Below are 21,514 nucleotides of genomic sequence, written 5' to 3'. Positions count from 1 at the left end.
GGTGTCGTAATGGCCGAGTTTAAATATTTTTTTGCAAAAATATCGGAATTTCTTCGCTAATAGTGAACGTTTGTAATAATAAAAAACTCTAACTAATACTAAACTAATAAAGTATATAATTTTTTATATGAGAAAAAAAATGTTAAAATAAGGCTGTTTTATACTCGAGGAACCCCTTAAAGACTGAGAATAGCATAAAGTCGCAGAGGATCAGATCTCGAGAATATAGTGTACGCGGAAGTAGTTTAAAATCAAATTCATTGATTTATAAAGTGAGGAATCCGTCGGTTATGAGCTCACGTAACACCCACCTGCAGAGGGCTTTCGCTTACCAAAATTTTCCAGAATGCTATGTTCAACATGTTCCTCTGATAACATCCCCTATTTTAAGGTAATCTAAAGTCATGTATTAACCTTTTTATCCATAATTATTTCTTTTGGACGTCCACTGTCCATAGGCTTCGACGTCATTGTATTGTAGTTAGCAATCCACTTACGAATGGTTGCTTTGCCAGAATTAGAACCCAAGGGTAGCATCATTTATGATCATAACTCCATTTAAATATCACCAAACATAATTTGAGATCTACTTTTGAAGTTATCAAAGAGCCAACTAATTCGAAATGTCCATATAATATAAAAGCAATAACAAGAAACTCAAAAGTATCTGGAAGGAAATATTCGAAATTAAAAGATGTTACTTTCAATTATTTTGGAGCTCGGCACTCCGACATTTATTTACAATTTAACATTGTTGTTTTGTTTTTGGTAACAATTTGCACAAAAGAATTGCGCAGGAACATTAAAGCTTAATCAATATTTAACAAATAAGTTCTAGAAAATTCTTCCAACAAATTCATTTACACGCGCTTGTTGGGTGGCAAGTAAGCATTTTCAGCGCCACCAACTGGTGCGGCTCCATATTGCTGAGCAGCTGGTGCAGCTGGTGCCTTCGAGGCAAAGTCCAACACTGGTGCAACACCACCATTGTGGCTGCTAGTGTTACCGCCCAAACCATCGTATTGCGATTGAATAGCTTGCTTGGCGTTCTCAGCATCGGCTGGGGTACGGTACTTGACGAAGTGCACTTCGGGCTTGTTGGAATTGCGGTGGTTGAGTGATTGCAATTTGTTGGCCAAGTCACCGATGTCAGCCTGTTTGCTGAGCACATAGATGGCAGTGCGTTCTTCGCCAGCGGATTTAGCCAATTGCAAAGCAGCATTCTCAAGTCCAGAGTTTTCAGGTCCCTTAATGAAGATAACACGCAAGTTCTTCTTCAATGAATTGGCGTGATCACCTGCATCACCAGCATCATTGAACTCATGTTCGGGTGCAGTGTAGGTGAAGAATTCCTTGTTAACCTCAACGGGAGCAGGAGCAGCAGCGGGAGCGCTGTAACTAGGGCCTGAAGGAGCTAGGCCGCCGAAAGAGCTTGGGCCAGCAGCCGAAGGGCCACTGTAGCTGGGACCAGCAGCCGAAGGGCCACTATAGCTGGGGCCAGCAAGGCCTTGTCCACCATAACTGGGCACACTTAATGCTGGTCCACCATAGCTGGGACCTCCATAGCTTGGGCCGCTTAGTCCACCACCGAGCGCTGGACTGCTGTTGGCCTCATAGTTGTAGCCGAGACTGGCTGCGTTGGCGACAGCGACGACGGAGCAAAGGATCTGCAAACGAGAGAAAAATGAGTGTTAGCCGTTTCTTTTATGATGGGTATTATTTGAAGTTATCTCACCAAAAATGAACGCATATTGTAGTTTGGTATCGTTTTAGCTTGCAACTCAGTTGCTTTCTGTTTGTTTCAGCCAAACTGCAGTCAATTTTATACGAAAATAGTTTCGTGTAGAAAAGCAAAATATTTTGAAATGCAACGATACACTTTTGAACTAGTTTGCAAATTGAGTATAAAAATCATCATAACGGAAACATAAACGTCAAATATTCTGTAAATATATTTGATAACAAATATGCGAAATTCACACTGGACTGTTTCCAAAAAACCATCGGCTCAAGGTCGCATCTCCGTGTCAAACTGTCGCATAGACAACCATCTGTATACTTGTTTATCTGCACTGAACCTCGTTAGGCGTTATAAATATTCATTGTACGATCGTCGCTGTAAGTCGTTAAACGTCCGAATGAAGTTCAAAGTGAAACCATTCATATTTGGCTTTAATCAGTCGTTCGCAGATGCGTTGACTTAGTTTAGTTTTGGACATCTGACTTGATTATACAAATTTGTCAACAACAAAGCATATATTCACGCGTTGCCAATTAATGAATAAAACAAAGAAAAAAGTAGTTTTCAACATTGTTTTCAGGTCACTATTGCAATGCAAAATAGATTGCCAATTTATGCGCACAGAGATGGAGAATGTATTAGAGATATTAATTTGAAAACGTGTGTATTATATTATATCATCCTTGTTTACTGAATGCTTATTGTATAATGTATTTGTTGGTTTGACTTTTAATTAATTCGGGGTATATAAATACTGTTCAAGCGATCGCGAAGACTTAGATGGTGTTTGACTGTTGACATGAACACATAAAGAGGGGAAGTAGTACTGAAAAGAGTATTTGTAGCAAATAATATTTTTTGGTCCAGATACCGACCTATCCTGACACTTTCAGTAGGAAAATGGTGTACGAATTTTTCAGTTAATTTTTTTTGGAAATTATATGCGGAAGTAATTGGAACAGTTCGATAGGGTTGTCTTAATTTAGTAATTACTGTAGAGTTTGGTCTACTTAATTCAATATAATGGAGTCGTCATTCTAATAAAATATATGCAAATTTTCATTTTACTGTTATTTTTCCTGCAACTATTTCGAGTGATATTTTTTCAATCCCTTTTCTCAACCATCAGGGTTTTTTCGTTTCACACCCCATTCATATTTCTTTTTTCTAGCAATATTACTGTTCCTATCACTATGATTATTCCTTATACTTGTCCCTAACTTTCTCGCCATTCATACTAATTTCCCCTATTGTCTTTATATTTCTCTTTCCCTTTTCGTTTCCGTTTCCTTTCCCCTTCACATTCTCATTACCTTTCCATTTCCTTTTCCTCTTCCTATTTCTTTTCCTATTTATATTAATATTCTTATTCTCATTCCTGTTCCTATTTTTCAATGACTTTTATTCTCTATCCCTCCCTAACATCATCTCCATTCCTTTTAAGAAAGAAGGTGTCATGTTTCCTTTTCTTATTCCTAAATATCTATTTGTATTCCCATTCAAACCCTTTTATACTCTCAGACGGCGCACCATCTTGTTGGAAATTTCCCCAAATTTCAGTGAAACATCGTTCTCGCTATTTATTAGAATGACTTTTCTTGCCTAATTTCGAAACAAATAAGGACCAATGATGCCGCCTTATCACAATCTATGGCCAAACGATAAATTTTTGGGGATCGAATTGCGTTTCCTGAACCACACGAAAAAGTGATTGACACCAATGGCGGCATTTTTGTTTGCTGAGGAATGAATCAAGCTAGTAATGAGCCTCATCTGAGAAAAGCGTGTTTAACGCGAATAGCTCCTATATGTGCCGCCGGAAAATGATTTTCTACTTATTCCCAGCGTTGTTCGAAAGTTTAACATGGCGTGATGTAATGGCAAATTATACCAAAAACATTGAAAAAATTTGACACAAATCCGTAAAAAACATGGACGCCACGAGCTGTCAAAATCACGTCATCCCTAGAGGCCACTGAAGTACGATAAATTTTTCGTCTTTGGTATAGTCACTGTTTACTTTGTCTGTACCATCCGTTAAGGTTGGACACATTTGTAAAAAGCTGGTTTGGCATGGCTCCGTGTGGCCTTTTATTATATCTTAAAATAAAGAGAGCCTTAAAGGACAGATACATAGATGGAAAATCGCTAAAGGAGCTAAATTTTGTGTCTATCCCATAAATTGAGTTTGAGAAGAGTTTCGACGATTGCAAGTAGCTTTGGCATAAGCATAATATCAAATGACTACTATTCTGAAGGCAACAATATTAATGTAGACGAATTAATATCTATTTTTTTAAACACACCTTGTATACCTATGTATATCTACAAACTATCCGTACTCTAGTACTATGTTCTGTTCCTGTGAAAACTTTTCTTTTTCTCTAAGCCGTGTTAAGTTAGATATACCAATATGTACCTGTAGATAACTACTTCATTGTACGTAGGGCATCAACATCTCACTCGATTTCGTTTGTAAACACACAACCGTTCAGATGGATAAGCCTTGCCCATTTAATAATTTCAGAAGCTACGGAATTTTCAATAAAAAGCTAAAAAAAATCTTGCAGAACATATAATTCTCCTTCATTAGATGGACTCATCGACTGACTCTTCCATTTCTTTACAAAATTTTATGCTCAAAATACCTTTACTCCATTTTCCCTATTTATTCTTTATTCAATATCTGTTCGTCTATCCGGAATCAAAACAAATCTTTGCTTTATTCAATATTAACTTAAGATCTATATAAAGAGCCACAATAAAATGAGTAGCATGAGCTCAATTAAGTTTAATGTACGATATCTCAAAACAGCTGAAATAATATCAAAGGAATTGGTATAAATATCTTAACTTAGAAACAACTTGGCTGATATCACCTATGTATACTATGTTATTTGTAAGATTTCAAATAAGTATATCCTTAAGAGTGTAAAAATTTCCCAAAACCTTCTAATACTGCGTCTGAATTAATAATGAATTTTAAATCTAATTGTGAGATATCAATATGAAATTATCTTACATCTACATATCTTAATAAACTAATGTTAGACTAATTCAACCATTACATCATTCCATGGTCTCGAAATCGGTCATCTATAACAATACTTCTCCTTCAGCATCTAAAATGTTTCACAATCCTTTAATTCCAATTTCACAAAAAACCTAATTTTTCCTTATAGAACATATTCTATGACTTCTTTCTGGCAACCGATTACTCATAGTAATCTTACTTTTGTTAACACCAAATTGCATTTTGTTCAGCCTAAAAGTATGTAAAGTATGCCTTCATCGCTGATTGATAGGTGATTGATCGCTGAATGATAGAAAATCGATCGTCCATAGAAATAAAATGACGTTATTTCGAATTATACTTAAAATTTTAATAACATTTATTTTTGGTTTTTGGTTTTTGATTTTTTGCAGTTACATAACTACGTACAAATATAAATGTAATCAGTAAGGAACACTGGAGCTTAGAAAATATTCAACAACCTAACTATTGACAGAAATGGCGTGCCGCCCTCATCCAACAAAGCTTTAGACTTTGTTTGGTGGCAGGTAGGTGTTCTCCACACCACCGACTGGTGATCCACCATAGTGCTGAGCAACTGGTGCTGGTGCGGGTGCCTTCGAGGCGAAGTCCAACACTGGTGCAACACCACCATTGTGGCTGCTAGTGTGACCGCCCAAACCTTCGTATTGTGATTGAATAGCTTGCTTGGCATTTTCAGCGTCGGCTGGGGTACGGTACTTGACGAAGTGTACTTCGGGTTTGTGTGCGTTTTGGTGGTTGAGTGAATGCAATTTGTTGGCCAAATCACCGATGTCAGCCTGTTTGCTGAGCACATAGATGGCAGTGCGTTCTTCCCCAGCCGATTTGGCCAATTGCAAAGCAGCATTCTCAAGTCCAGAGTTCTCAGGTCCCTTAATGAAGATAACGCGCAAGTTTTTCTTCAATGAGTTGGCGTGATCACCTGCATCACCAGCATCATTGAATTCATGTTCGGGTGCAGTGTAGGTGAAGAACTCCTTGATAACCTCAGCGGGTGCATTGTAGCTTGGACCAGCGTGTCCCACATTGCCGAAACTTGGACCCGCAGCACCGTGACCACCTAAACTTGGACCCGAAGCACCATGACCACCGAGACTGGGACCACCAAGAGCTTGTCCGCCGTAACTTGGACCACCTAGAGCTGGACCGCCATAACTGGGGCCACCCAGAGCTTGACCACCGTAACTGGGACCGCCTAGAGCTTGACCACCGTAGCTTGGACCGCCAATTTGGCCACCGCTTAATCCACCACCGAGTGCTGGACCATTGCTGATCTCATAGTTGTAGCCGAGACTGGCTGCGTAGGTCGCAGAGACGACTGAGCACAGGATCTGGAATTGTGAAATTATTGAACAGTGCGGATTAGCTTGGTTCAGAGGTCGAAACACTTTTCTGACTTACAATAAAGGCACGCATTTCGTAGCTTAGATTTGGTTGTGGCTTCAGTTTGCGAATCAGTTGCCTACTGTTGATCTCTCCAAATTTTTCGACAAATTTATACAAATTTTGCTTCTGTGCAAAAATGCGAATTTTTTGCAAAAATAAAAAAAGTTATTTGCGAAAAATTTGGTATTTTAATGATATTTGAACTCAAGTATAATGAATAGTTATGAAATATTTGCAAAAATTATGAAAATATGAATGCGAAATTCGCATTAAAAATTCACTTATGAGCGACTACCTATTGAAGGTCTTGTCTTCGGCAGTAAAATCGAGCAGTTTGCATATTTTGTTATTTGTCACACTCTTTAAAATATAAATATTAAATATATTCCGCGATTTTTGCATTATTCGATTGTAAATGCTCACATGCGCGAATGCTATTTGAAAGTGAAACAATTCAAATTTGGCACTAATCGGTTGAGCGAACTCGTTCGGCAGACGAATATTTTTTGCAAAGAAAACCACAAGCAGAGAAATCTTCAAAACCTATTCCAGTATGTTTATATAAAATATCAGATGTAAATATTCGCGGTTTATTTGGTGCCAAATATGTAAAATAATAAAAAGTATTTGTTTTCATAACCAAATTTCATCCCTACACAGTTATTTTTAGATTTGGCTTGGATTTACATATTATATATTTATATCATATATGTGCTCACGTCGAGCTCGTTCTCCCTGCAACTAGCGATTGGCTATTGAAGCGAACGCATCATCGGCAGCGAGTGTAGGCGTTGTTTTAGTTCGGTAGCTTACACAATCTGTAAATTAGTTTGATTGCGATTAACTAATTTGTAGTTTGTTAGCAGTTCAAGCTCGGTGGTTAATGTAGCGACCTAGGCTTCTAAGCAACGGAGTCCTCATTGGACTTAAAGAACGGGGTATTAAGTTAGGAGTTTTATATTCCGGTAGTGCTATAAGTCAGAAAAAATCTTCTCAGAAATCTTCTGCAATTACTTGAAAAAGTGAATAGCGTTTACAGACATGATATCGCGAAATTTGGTTTAGTCGCTTCCGTTTCGGTAGTTTTAGTCGCATAGAAGCACCACAGTCTGGAGGGCTTAGAGCTAAACATTCTTCTTCTTCTTTATTGGCATATACACCCTTTATGCAGCTAAAGGAAAAATGACTGGCCCACACAATTTGGCTAGGTCCTTCTTCACCTGGTCTTTCCAACTAAGTAGCGGTCTTCATCTTCTTTCGCTTTCTCCAACGGCTACTGCTTCCAATTCTATCAGAGCTGAAGTGTGTACATCCATTTGGATGACATGAGCTACCTCGAGTAGCCGCTGTCTCTTAATTCGCTGAACTATGTCAATAACGTCGTATATCGCGTACAATTCATCGTTCCATAGACTGCGGTATTCGCCGTTGCCAATGCGTAAAGGACCATAGATTTTCCGCAAAACCTTTCTCTCGAAAACTTGTAATGCCGACTCATCAGATGTTGTCATCGCCCATGTCTCTGCACCATATAGCAAGACGGGGATGATGAGTGACTTATAGGGTTTTGTTTTTGTTCGTCGAGATAGGACTTTCCTTCTCAATTGCCTACTCATTCCGAAGTAGCACCTGTTGGTAAGATATTTTCTGCGTTATATTTCAAGGCTGACGTTGCTGTTGGTGTTAGTGCTGGTTTCAAAATAGACTAAATTATCTACAACTTTGAAGTTATGACTGTGAGCAGTGAGGTGGGAGCCAAGTCGCAAATGCATCGACTGTTTGTTTGATGGCAGGAGATATTTCGTCTTGCCCACGTTCAGAACCAGAAAACTATGCTTCGCTTCTTTGTCTAACCTGCAGAAAGCAGAACTAACGGCGCGGTTGTTATGGCCAATGATGAGCAAGCAATCGCCCAAACGTGACCAGCTTTTCGCAATGCTCCTGTATGTCTCGAGAAGGGAAGCTCTTACGCATCCACCATATAGTCCGGACCTACTACTACTTGTTTTTGTGTATGTGAAATGATTTTTCTTGTAAAAAGTTCGACTCATGAGAAGCTTTAAAAGTCTATTGGGGCAAGCAAGTTATCGAAGGATGCTTTTACGAGACGTTATATCATACGTTCAAATATATTAGACGAAAACCTTTAAGAGTTGTAGATCTTTTTTTTTTTACCTTAAATCCATTCAATTTGTTTTTAGTCACTCAAATTACTCACTTCTCTCATCTGACAGACTGTTTTCAAACACTTTCCGATTTCATACGAAATTCTAATTTCTTTTTAAATTGAGTTGCACGAGACTTATTAAACTTTTAATTTATGTATTTTATTTCTGTATTTTTGGTTAGAATTAACAACAAATGAACAGGAACTTTAAGAACTAAATAACATTCAACAAACCAAAAGGTAAATGATCAACACGAATATTTACACTACTTAGTTTGGTGGCAAGTAGGTGTTCTCTATGCTACCGACTGGTGCGGGTGCCTTTGAGGCGAAGTCCAACACTGGTGCAACACCGCCATTGTAACGGCTAGTATTACCGCCCAAACCATCATACTGAGATTGAATAGCTTGCTTGGCATTCTCAGCATCGGCTGGGGTACGGTACTTGACGAAGTGTACTTCGGGTTTGTGGGCGTGTTGATTGTTGAGCGAGTTGAGTTTGTTAGCCAAATCGCCGATGTCAGCTTGTTTGTTGAGTACGTAGATGGCGGTACGCTCTTCTCCAGCCAATTTAGCCAATTGTACGGCAGCATTCTCGAGTCCAGAGTTTTCAGGTCCCTTAATGAAGATAACACGCAAGTTTTTCTTCAAGGCGTTAGCGATGTCACCGGCATTGCCGATATCACTGAATTCATGCTCGGGTGCTGTGTAGGTGTAGAATTCCTTGTTAACCTCAACGGAAGCGGGAGCAGGAGCACTGTAGCTTGGGGCAGCAGGAGCAAAGCCGCCAAAGCTGGGACCACCTAGTGCTTGTCCGCCATAACTGGGACCACCATAACTGGGAGCACCATAACTCGGACCGCCTAGAGCTTGACCGCCATAGCTCGGGCCACCCAGAGCTTGACCACCGTAGCTTGGGCCGATAGTTTGGCCACCGCTTAATCCACCACCAAGCGCTGGACCATAGTTGTAGCCGAGACTGGCTGCGTATGTCGCTGAGATGACGGAGCACAGAACCTGTAAATATTGCCAATGAGTGTTTGTTTGTTGTGGTTGTAACCTTCAAGTCTCTTACCAAAAATACACGCATTTTGTAGTTTGTTTCGGTTGATGGTTGTTACAGTTTGAAAGTCTAGTCTTTTCTGTTGCTGTCAATGATTCTACAGACAATTATATACCAAAACCAAGTTGTGGGAAAATATGCAAAAGTGTTCAAAATGTAATTAAGGTTTTATGATCCAAATTGCCAAAAATACCCAATCATAACCGAAAAGAGAAAATTCCAAAATTCTTTTGAAAAAATAATGCAGAGTATAATTAAAAAAAAAATTATTCATACTAATATCTATTTTTATACATATATGTATGTACATCCTATACACGAACTGCCTTTAAAGGTCGCCCAGCGTTTTAGATATGTTTTCTTGAATATGCGCAGTTTATTGTGTTGTAAGTTGTTGAGCGCTCAAGTGCCGTCATCAAGAGACGGAACCATTCAAATTTGGCGTCAAAATTTGCATTTGGACTCATTTTTCTCTCTTTGGACGTTTGTCTGCATTCGTCATCGCCATAACTTTGATTGACAAAACCACAACACTTCATTAATATTCGGTTATATTGAATAAGTTGCATCTTAAATCGGGTGCAAATTTATGCAACAATGGTGGGCGGATTTGGTCAAAATACCTATGAAAGAGGAAAACGAAATTTTTATTTACACATGCAAATGAATGAAGCGAATTCCAAAGACGGTCATTTAATATTTTTTACTTTGAATATTTTGTATTATACATAAGTATATGAGGGCTGTGTGTATTCAGATTTTTAGTTTATAATTGAGAGGCGATTACTGACGATGCCTCAGTCTTTGACTATCGTATAAGAGAAAGATTTTAAATCACTTTTATTTTGTCGGTTCTGCCTTTAGGAGTGGAAGTGGCATTACAAAAAACTCTATATAAAAACTCGCTGGATTTGATGAGCCTTTTAATCTAATACACCATCACGTAAGGCTAATAAGGCAATCGGCTGAAAACAGGATAGTCATAAAGACAATGCTCAATAATTCGTCATAATCAAAACATGCTCCATATTCTGCTGTCTTTACCATGTGTATAGTTGCTAGAGACCTTTAGAGCAAATGTACCGTAATGATTCCTTTCTTTCCCTTTGCTCAAAAGTTGAAGTTTTTTGATTTGTACTACGTTTACCCTACTTTTTGAGGAAATTTGTAGTACGGTTATGTCACAATGTTGAATAGTTTGGCACCTTACAGTGATTCCATTACTTGATGTGCTGTTGAATTCTTACAATTTTTCATTGCTTTTGTTGTGTATCCTTTTTGTGAAAACAATTACATTCTGTCAAGATAAGTGTTGTCTCATCAGTCGATCATATGTCTTTGTCAACGGACGATTACTGGGGTTTATTATAAGCTTTCTTATGGCTATAAAGCAGAAGTATTAGCAAGAACAGGCACCACCCTATAATTAGACTCCAGAAAATTTATATGCCTTTGGCTGTTTATGGGTAATTAATCGACAAATATGAGTATAACAGAGTCGGTGAAGTCAAGCCCTAACTTATTCAACAAGCAAGCAAATGTGGCATGAAATGAAATTGGCCGCACATGCCGATTGTTAAAACTCAAAGGAATGTTTTAAAAACTCTAGTGGAAGTGGTCACTATCAAAATAGCAGACATGGAACAATATATAATGAGAAGCTGTCAGGAGGTAGAAAATAAGACTATGATAAATTTTCAATGTGAGTGTAAAGCTTTATATAGGAAAGGAATCGCAAATATCCGTCGACGGTTTCTGAAGTTGCACAGAGAAAACTTTTTGCAGTGATGAGCTTCTTCAAAAGTATGGAATGGTTCAGAGAGAAAACAACATGTTAATGGAATTTTAGTCCCACGGTTTCACAATGGACCTCTTTCCCTTATCGTAGATGCGTCGTCAAACAGACACTCCACGAATATGCTCTTGTCTGCCGAGAGGTAATCGATATTGCGCTTTTCTGCCGTTATTTGCTATTTCAACATGTTTCACAGAGTACAACCTTAATCCATAATAAGTGGCTCTAATGAACATATTTCCTAACTTGAAGGTATGCGAACTGACTACTCTCTCTACTCTTATTTTTGGACACATGTTATATCTTACCAACTACGCTTGCACAATATTTATTTCAAAACATTTTCAGTCTTCTCTGTACAGTTTAATATGGGCGAAGTTGGGTACACTCACGTGCACTTTCCGTGGAACACCTATAGCCTTCAAATTCCCTGAGCCAAAAGAAGTATGATATGTCAACGTTTAATTACATTTTCTGTACATATACTAAGTAAGTGTTATAAGCATCTGCTGGAACCGCATTCTGTGCCTTCAGAAAATTTGGGTTTTTTTGGATTTGTCTCATTTTGGAGCGTTATTCGTTAGACTGTTGGATAGTTTCAACGTCATATTCATAAACCCATGCCTTGTCAGCAGTAATGGTGCGTTTGACGAATAGTCCTTTGAGTTGATTCATAAGAGATGTTGATATCCTCTGCTATCCCTCTGTTGACAAAACAACGATTTTCAAGAACTATTTTTTTAACTTTTTCTATGTTATCCTCATTAACAGAAATGGATGAAGGATCTGCACGAGGCAAGTTTTCGATGACTTCACGATTCTTACTGAATGCTTTGTGTCACTCAAATACTTGAGGAGACACTCCAAAACCTGTGCCTGTGGCAAGTAGCCCGTGGTCACGCATAAATAAAATTTTTTGTAGCTGTGCTGTTTTGTTTGCCAATTGGCTACTAATGTACCTATACTCGTACTGGTCGCCATACGTAATAGGAGTGTTGGTTTCTCGGTTGGCTGACCTAAGTCAACTTAAGTGTTGAATCCAACGCTCTAAGGCACTCAGTGGAACAGAAAGCTAAACTTGCAGTTAGTGATTTTTTATATAGTGGCAACACCGGCACTAACATTTCTCGCCTTAAAAAGGTTTATTATACATTTTTCTACTAGTTGCCAGCTTCTACATGCCAAACAAATCACAAAATCATCAACTACATACACATAATTAGCTTCGCTACTAAACATTTATAATTGTTGAACAAAGCCAAACGGAAGTAGTTAAACATTTGTCAATCGGCTTGCGATAAGATCTGAAATTGCTAATGCAAAATGTTATGTATTATGACAGGCGTTTAAAATTGATTTTCATTTGCATAAATCTTTCTATAACAATGTTAAAAATTATGTGCATAGCCACAAACACAAATTAGCGTTTATACAGATGAGTTCTGCTACGCGGCGTTTTATGAGTTCAACGGCCGTCAAGCCTCAAATAAAATAAAATTACAACAAAAATGCTGAGTTTAACACCAAGTATTTTCATTGCTCATATTTATGCCTTTTGATTTTCCAAATGACAACAACAAAACAATTACTAAACATGAACATATGTATACAAGAGCGTGTCATTTTAACATACACCTCTACCGACATGATTCCAAACATATATAGATACATACATATGTACAACTTGGATGCGTTAATGGCTTATAAATATTCAATTAATCGCAGATAGATAAAAATGGTGAAGTTTTTATTGTTGAAATCAAATTTAGGTGAATTTGTTTGTTTGACCCACATTCGGTGTGTACAATAGCGGATTTTTATTTACTAGTGGTGGCTAATCGTTATCGAAAATTATTAATGTTATCGATTATTGAAATTTATCGACATTCTCCGTGCTAATAAAATGGAATAATTTTGTTTGTGTTAGTAAAAAGGCTAACAAATTGGAAATTTTATCAATCGTACATTTTTTTTAGAGATTTTGAAATTTCGTAAATATTTAAATACGACAAAGGTTATAATTGTCCTTAACCTAGATTATCTGATGAATTTCGGTGTTAGAGAACAAAAGTGTCAAAATAAGTCACATGACGATCCTGCAATATCAGTGTCGGAATAGAACCAATTTTGACGATCGTTACGGATTTCATTTGGAAGTCATCTACGAACTTAATTGAATTCACCATACCATCAATAAACACTGGTCCTTGGTTGAGATTCGGCGCCAAGATTTGAATTAAGTTCATTGATGCACTGTTGCTGACCTAATTCACGCGAAAGTTGAAAAAAATAAAGGCGCTTAAATTTTCGCAATTTGGCTGAGATAAATATTTTAAGTTACTGCAAACAACACAAATATTAGATCTATTAGAAAGACTTAGAATAAAAGGCATTTTTAAATTTGAGTATAAAACACAGGACCCACTAATAGGGTAATTAAAATGGGTAGTATAGAAAGATCTATTTCGATGTTCTCTACTTTTTAAAAGAAAAATTACAAACACTTAACATTTAATGGGGAATTTTTATTGTTATTCGAAAGAATATTCATTGGCAATAATTTTTTGAAGACTATTTTCTTGGCCATGGCTACGTCTCAGATGGTGCATCCGTTGAGCCCAATTTTCGATGACTCCTTCGAGCATTTCGACTGGTAAACTGGCGAATGACACACGTGATGTTTTGCTTTTAGGCTTTAATCGAAACAGGATTGTTCGCACAGATTTAAGACTTTACGTATCTACACAGGAAAAAGTCTAACGGTGTGATCGTGGTGGTCAATCAACTCCCCAAAACGTGAAATTATTTGTTCACCGAAGTGTTCCCTCAATAAATCCATCGGTTGATGCGATGTGTTGGAACCGTTGGTAGAACCGTCTGGTTGAAACCAAATGTCGCCGAGGTCAGGAGCTTCTATTTCATTGCTTTCAAATAGTCGGTTATCATGGCGCGATAACGGTCACCATTGACGATAACGTTCTCAGCGGCATCATTTTTGAAGATATATGGCCCACAAACCATTTCAAACCGTTGTTTTTCTGGATGAAATGGCACCTCTTGAATCTCTTCAGGTTGCTCTTCGTCCCAAATCCTTCAATTTTGCTTGCTTACATACCCTTTGAGACAGAAATAGGCCTCATCGCTGAACAAAATTTGGCTCGAAAACGTCAGATCTTCGTGGAACTTTTCAAGAGCCCATCAGTTTTTGTACAAGCTGTATTTTGTAAGCTTTAACTATAAGATCTCGACGTAAAATGCGCCAAGTCGTTCCACACGTCAGTTCGACCGGCTGCGAACGGCGCCGAATCGCCTCTTCAGGGCCTTAGTGTACGCTCTCAGCTATGGCTGCTATATTTTCTTCACTGCGTGCTAGACGTAGTATATTTGGTATATATATATTATCCAATAATGAATGCCGGCTCTCAAGATGGGTGATTTTGTTGCGAATAGTAGGCCCAGTATGTTGACCATAAGTTGAGCGTACGTCGTTCCATGATGAAATGCCAAACAATACTGAATAAAAATAACTTGACCCGACTCACTCGTGATCTGTCAAAGAAGAATAAAAATAGCATGCTTACAATCCTTATAAATGTTCATTGGAATTTGAAGAATACAAGTAGGTACAAAAAATGGAAATCTCATCGCCAGCACCGTGATCTCAACTCTCCATGAAACAAAAAACATAAAAATAAAGAGTCATAATAGGAGGAATTATTAAGGTTACATGACGGTACCTGTTATACAAATAACGCCTCCAGCGTTGACTGGTTCTAAGAACACAGATTTAGTACATCAGGTGGTGTTTTTGGTCTCATATGCTCTTTGAGCGAACAGGAAATTTAGTTATGTACGAATATATATTTTTAGTTAATTGTAATATTTTTTGATATTCATCGATCGCTTTTGTCCATCGCTAGACTTAATTTTATCGTATTCGAAAAGAAAAAATAAATATGTATCCGCAACATTTAACTTATTTATTTAATTTACCGGTATTGTTTTTATGCAAAAGCTGCGAGAGTGCTGGAACATTTACTGGTTGTTGTTGTGCATAATATTTTAGGCCCGCGGTCTTTTAGCGCACACATACATTTAAATAAAAGCTGGATGGTGGCTGCTTGCTCTTGCATTGTTCGCTCTGATTTGCATTTTTATGAGTGCGTTGGAATTTCTCGCTTAAAACAACAAGAAAAACCACCTAATAACAAAGCGACAACAAATATTAGCGCATTCCACGATCTCAGGCCATACTCCACAGCACTCCAAGCATGATGTGCCAATGTGTGTGTTTAAAAACTATTTTAAGTTTTTACTGTTGCGGGGGCTGTTTTATGCGTCAATTTATATGTCTTAGCAACGCTTAAAAAAACCACATTAACCGACATTTCCCCATTTTAAGCTGACAATGTGTTGGGAGGTTTTAGAAAACCTAAGCCCCTTTGTCCAACGTCTACCCCACGATCAAAAGAAAGCGTCAGCTTTGAGTTTTCTTTTTTATGTGTGGCGGCGCATTCCGACAAGTTGTACGAATTTTATGCTTTTCAGTCATTATTTATGAGAGAGAAGTAATTATGCTAATATGTATTTACGACCGCGTAGAAATGAGCCCACGAAATGGTTGTAATTGGTCACGGTTAACTAGCGAACGTAGGGGTTGCTTCAAGCAATTCTGTTTTTGTTTGTTGTTATAGTTTTTGTTATCGTTATATAATATAATCCTCTGATCAGTTTAGGGATTGTTTGTGTATTATAGTGATTAGTCGGATATATTACCGAGTCCTCATATATGTAAACTTTTAAATATTGATTTGTTCTTGAACATAAAAAAAATCACAATCTGGATAGTCTGGAGTCTTTTATATTATTAATGCTAGTTCCGAAAATAATATGTTAAGAATTTAACGTAAATTAAAATAAAGAAAATAAGATTCTGATGATCTGGTCAAATATTGCATATGCCTTTTTTCTAAGCCGCCTGATCTTTCTTTAATTTAAGGTTCCTTTTTCGTCAACTTATTTTGGCGTTCTCGTCAAGTGCCCACAGATGGGAGATACTTTATACAAGAGTATGGTATTTATTATAACGGGTTTTTCAATACGAACGCTATAAAAGAAAAGGGCAGCTAATGACGTCATAGTATTTTTCCGCTCTTTTCGCATTTCTCTTCAGTAAGGTTTGCCATTTAATTATAAAAAGATATACAATCCAACAACGAATCGAAATTATTAAAATTGACTACCGAAATTAGGAATCAGTGGTCTCAACTTTATGAGACAAATGAGAATCTCGTGGAAAATTTTGAATCCAAAGGCAGTGTGCACGTAGTGTCGAGAATTTTGCTGCCACTAACGCATTGATGGAGGAAGAACCAAATCAGTCTCTCACGCGTCGTTCTCAAGCGTTGGGCATCCCTGTGACGTCGTTGTGGCAAATTTTCTGAAAGATCTTGGCCTACATTCTTACAAGATCAAATTAACGCAAGAACTGAAACCGCTTGACCAACAAAATTGTCGTATGTTCGTGAATTAGGTGAGCAACAGTATGAAAATGATCCGGTTTTTCATCGAAAAATAATCTTCAGCGATGAGGCTCATTTCTGGCATGTCTTCATCAATATAAAATATATGTTATTGGTCAGGTAGCAATCCACACGTACTCCATGAGTCAACATTGCATCCGGGAAATATTACGGTTTGGTGCGGTTTACTTATGTGCCGGCGGCGTCATTGGGCCATACGTCTGCCATGATGAACAAGACCTTTTACTGTGATTGAGAATCGCAACTGCTCAATGATAATCGAATATTTTTGGCCCGAATATGGACTTGGACAATAGTTGGTTTAAACGGGACGGTGCTACAAACCACACAGCGAATGTCACAATCGATTTATTGAAAACCAAGTTGGGTGAAGGTGTTTTCTCACGAAATGGTCCAGTCAGGCTGCCTTGGTCGTTATGCTTTTGGTTATGCCAAAAAGCCAGCGAAAGAAATCTAATTCCATGCATAATGACCTCACAGAAATAAACGAAATACTAGAGGACCCGTCCACGCTTCACTGTGGCTGATACATATGTAGATAAAACTGCTACTACCATCTATATGATTTCTATTAGTTGGATTATAACTATAAGCTAATCAGACATAGCATTTTTGTAAAGCAACTTGTGTTAATTTACAAAAAAATGGATCGAAAAGCATTTCGTGTGTTAATAAAGCACTGCTTTTTTGGGGAAAATACTTTTGAATTTGGGCTCAGGGAAATCCACCGTTGAAAAGATATTTGCTAAGCTGGAAACAGCCGAAATGAGCAAAGTAGGTGCCTCGCAAGTTCATAAGCCAACAAAAAGAACGAATAACTGATTCTGAGAAGTGTTTAAGTGCTCTCTAATCGGAATAAAGCCAAAATTTTTCGTCGGTGATAGAAATATAGCTCCATCATTTCCCACTGGAGTCCAATCGACAGTCATTCTAGTGGGCTGCACATGATGAACCGGTCCTCAGGCGTGGAAAAACGAAAAAGGCGGCTGGAAAGGTTATGACATCAGTCTTTTGGGATGCAAGTGGTATAATACATACTCAACGACTTATTACTGAGCCAGTTATATTCTATTTCACTGCGTATTTGGTTGCAGTTCCTTTCTTCTATTTCAAATATTTAGCAATTGGGCTGCACATGATGAACCGGTCCTCAGGCGTGGAAAAACGAAAAAGGCGGCTGGAAAGGTTATGACATCAGTCTTTTGGGATGCAAGTGGTATAATACATACTCAACGACTTATTACTGAGCCAGTTATATTCTATTTCACTGCGTATTTGGTTGCAGTTCCTTTCTTCTATTTCAAATATTTAGCAATTGTATTATTTTTGAGAAGACTCTGTTTAAAATTGTACGCATATATTCAAATGGTTCCAACAAACATGAATTTTAAACAAATGCTTATGATTTGAAATATAATTTTTGTATCTATAAGTTGTATTAAACTTTGACATAAAGAGATTAAAGGTATCCTAGGTCCTTACCCTGGTTCTAAGCTACCTCTCCTCCATTTTTCAGCCAATCGGTTCAGCCGTTTTTGAGTTATAAATGGTGTAACTACCACAACTTTCTTTTATACATTATATGTATATAAATTATTTTTGTAGCGGTCTTATTGAAAAACTCGTTGCTTCTCCCTAATTCTGTTTCCTTCCTTATTGTGCCTGTAGCCTTCGGCAGACTTTTACGTCTTGTGAAGATATGTGAGTTCTAACTGATGCGGTAGGACATAATACCAGATGAGCTCAGCAAGCAGTTGCTGACCACTTAGTCACCGTATTACAAACTTATATATGTAAAACAAATAGTCGATCTTCCGTCATGCTCTAACGCTGTACCTAAAGGCTTTGAAACTTTTGGCTTTTTTCGAAAAACTTTGGTCAGCAACGAACACACCCACAGAGTAGAGTGTTTAGTTCATCTAGTCACTCTTGAAGGAGTTCTAACTGGACTCTAGACATTTTCTCCGACAGTGTTAAGCATTTACTTCGAATTAATATAAGCCGCCTCAACAGATTCGTAACTAGGCTCAAAGCGCTTCATTTTAAGTTAAAGATCTTTGAATTCATGCTAAGGTGTTCGTGATATCACTAATAGTCGATGTAAACAGCTGTGGAAGTATGCTTCATCATGACATTTGTCACGAGGATCCGCTCTGTAACTTATTTGGTAAAGATGTAAGGGAACCACGAAACTTTCACACTTTCATAGTTGGTATCTTAATAAATTTAAAATACGAAACAACTTGGCTTCACATTTTACAATTCTTTATGTTTATATTTTCTAAATTGATCAGGAAATTTTTCTAGTATTTTGTGATGCTGCTGTGATCTTATATTAAGAGCTAAAAATAATCTAAGTAAAAAACAATTCTTTAAAATTAATCAACAATCAAATCGAGCGTTTCAAAGCTTAGACTCTTCTGCCGGGTGGCAAATACGACGCTTGTGGTGGAATGTACGAGTTGGCTGGAGCCACTGGGGCTGGGGCTGGAGCAACTGGCGCTTGGGATGCAAAGTTCAGAACTGGTGCAGCACCGCCATTGTTGCTAGTGGATGGACCGGGCAATGAGTCGTATTGTGACTGAATGGCGCGTTGTGCATTCTCAGCATCAGCTGGGGTGCGGTACTTGACGAAGTGTACTTCGGGTTTCTGGGTTTGGTGGTTGATCGAGTTCAATTTGTTTGCCAAATCGCCGATATCAGCCTGTTTGCTGAGCACATAGATGGCGGTGCGTTCATCACCAGCAGATTTAGCCAATTGCAAAGCAGCATTTTCGAGTCCGGTGTTTTCGGGTCCCTTAATGAAGACAACACGCAAGTTCTTCTTCAGCGAGTTGGCGAGTTGACCTGCATCGCCAGCATCGTCGAATTCATGTTCAGGTGCCGAGTAGCTATAGAACTCCTTGTTGTACTCATTCACAGGCTGAATGGGTTGGGAGAGTTGAGCGGCACCAATAGGAGCGGAGAGATCGACAGCGCCTTGCTGGGGGTAGCTGTATTGAGCCGAAGCGACGGCAACAAAGCACAAAACCTGCAAATTTAAAATGAAAAAAGTTATTTAATTTTTCGTTGACTCTGTTTTGGTAGAATCCTTTTGAATGTATCCTTGGTACACCTACCACAAATGTACGCATCTTCAGGCTTGCAGCAGTAAGTACAGTTTTGAAAGAGTGTCGAGTTGATTATGATTAGTTTTCGTTCGCGTCGCGATCTTTATACCATTTAGCTCTCCAATGCAACAAGCTTTCGGTGTTGTCAAATACCAGCGTTGAAGCCGCTTCAGGCTTTGCACAAGCGTTATCTTGATCGACGTCATAGCAGTAAGTTCGATATTGTGATTCAACCTGTGTAAAATACAAACACAAGTAGCGCTGTTGGTGGCACGAAGGTTTCCAAAGACAATCTTACTGAAAATACGCCGATCGATACAATATTAAAATAATTTAGTATAATAAAAATAGCTTGATTCTCTTTGTTCAAAGGAGACGATTAACATTTTTTCATAGAAAGTTACCAATGCAAATTTGAAAAAAATAATCTCAGATCGCACAGTTATACGCATGAAGTGACAAATATTTATTTATTTAAATGACCCTGGAGGAAAATTAAGTAATTTGGTTTTTGGCAGTATTCCAAGCGCCATCTGAAGCTTTTGTTGCAACGTTTACAAAATCTTGTTGTAAATACTCGCAGACCGTCTTGAAGCCGCAGACGAGCCTGCAGTGACTGTAGAAAGTTCGTAGCGGCAAAAAAATTGAGTTGAATCGTGAGTTAAACCAACTTAGTCAATTATTTTCATGATTTTTTAGGTAGGCAAAAACTAAAATATAATTAGGCGAGGTAAGTTAAGCTAAGCACAGTTAAGAACTTATAGGAGAATTTCGTGGTCCGCTATAGGAGTTTAATTTCATATTCTGAAGTCTGGAAAAAAATGCTACGAAACTGGAGAATTTTCAGCATTCAGAATTCGGTTTGGCAAATTTTCTTATTTTCTTTCAGTTTCTTAGCATGACAAAAGGTTTGTACTACGAGTTTCTCATTCTTAGGTTCTTTATTCATATTTACAAACTCTGTTCGATATACGTTACTTCGCCTTGCTTTAATGGTGCATTGTGCGGCCTCTACAAGTTTCTTCTGCGCTTTCTTGTTGTCCATTCTCGGCACATGGTTGAAATATCTTTGAAAATTTCATAAAGCGTATTACATTTTCACCCTGTTTAAGTTCGTTTAGCTTATATGTCACTCGTTATTATCCTTTATTGCTCCAAAGATCTTTTGATCTTTCTTGGTCCATGATATTACTTTTTGTCTGCGTGCTTCATTTATGTATTTGAATGCTTTTGTCTTTTTTTTAACCTTTGGATGAGTCGGAGCAATAGCTTTCCTTAGGCTATTATTAGGTGGTTGATGGTGCTAAACGACGTACAAAATTTTGTGTATCTTGGAACCAGCATTAACATCAACGACAACTTAGACCTCGAAATCCAACGTAGAATAACTCTTGCCAATAGGTGTTACTTCAGATTGAGTGGACAATTGAGAGGTAAAGCCTATCGACGAACGAAGACCAAGGTCCCCGTCCTGCGATATGGTGCAGAGGCATGGACGATGACAACATCTGATAAGTCAGCATTACAATTTTTCGAGAGAAAGGTTCTGCGGAATATATATGGACTTTTGGAACGATGACACAGTTCAGCGAATTAAGAGACACCGGCCTCGCTGGCTAGGTTATGTCGTCTGAATGGATAACTCTAGCTCTGA

The 21,514-nt window shown here is 38.0% G+C and overlaps 4 protein-coding genes across 4 annotated transcripts; all 4 read right to left on the bottom strand.

Annotated features, from left to right (window-relative positions):
• Positions 1 to 860: 860 nt before the first annotated feature.
• On the bottom strand, positions 861 to 1,750 carry LOC120781247. The gene is made up of 2 exons (XM_040113395.1): positions 1,736 to 1,750; positions 861 to 1,667 (listed from the first exon to the last, which is right to left on the bottom strand). The coding sequence occupies exons 1-2, from the start codon at positions 1,748 to 1,750 to the stop codon at positions 861 to 863; spliced, it is 822 nt and encodes a 273-aa protein (XP_039969329.1).
• Positions 1,751 to 5,281: 3,531 nt separating this feature from the next.
• Positions 5,282 to 6,212, bottom strand: LOC120781362 (nucleoporin AMO1-like). The gene is made up of 2 exons (XM_040113574.1): positions 6,198 to 6,212; positions 5,282 to 6,127 (listed from the first exon to the last, which is right to left on the bottom strand). The coding sequence occupies exons 1-2, from the start codon at positions 6,210 to 6,212 to the stop codon at positions 5,282 to 5,284; spliced, it is 861 nt and encodes a 286-aa protein (XP_039969508.1).
• A 2,407-nt stretch (positions 6,213 to 8,619) lies between these two features.
• On the bottom strand, positions 8,620 to 9,439 carry LOC120781656. The gene is made up of 2 exons (XM_040113880.1): positions 9,425 to 9,439; positions 8,620 to 9,366 (listed from the first exon to the last, which is right to left on the bottom strand). The coding sequence occupies exons 1-2, from the start codon at positions 9,437 to 9,439 to the stop codon at positions 8,620 to 8,622; spliced, it is 762 nt and encodes a 253-aa protein (XP_039969814.1).
• A 9,721-nt stretch (positions 9,440 to 19,160) lies between these two features.
• LOC120777062 lies at positions 19,161 to 19,884 on the bottom strand. Its single transcript, XM_040108189.1, has 2 exons — positions 19,870 to 19,884; positions 19,161 to 19,781 (listed from the first exon to the last, which is right to left on the bottom strand). Exons 1-2 carry the CDS (start codon positions 19,882 to 19,884, stop codon positions 19,161 to 19,163), a joined length of 636 nt encoding a protein of 211 aa, XP_039964123.1.
• Positions 19,885 to 21,514: the final 1,630 nt, after the last annotated feature.

The sequence above is a fragment of the Bactrocera tryoni genome, chromosome 1 (assembly GCF_016617805.1).
Source record: "Bactrocera tryoni isolate S06 chromosome 1, CSIRO_BtryS06_freeze2, whole genome shotgun sequence".
Lineage (NCBI taxonomy): Eukaryota > Metazoa > Arthropoda > Insecta > Diptera > Tephritidae > Bactrocera > Bactrocera tryoni.
Note: the sequence above shows the minus strand (reverse complement) of the source record. Positions and strands in the feature narration are given on the sequence as shown.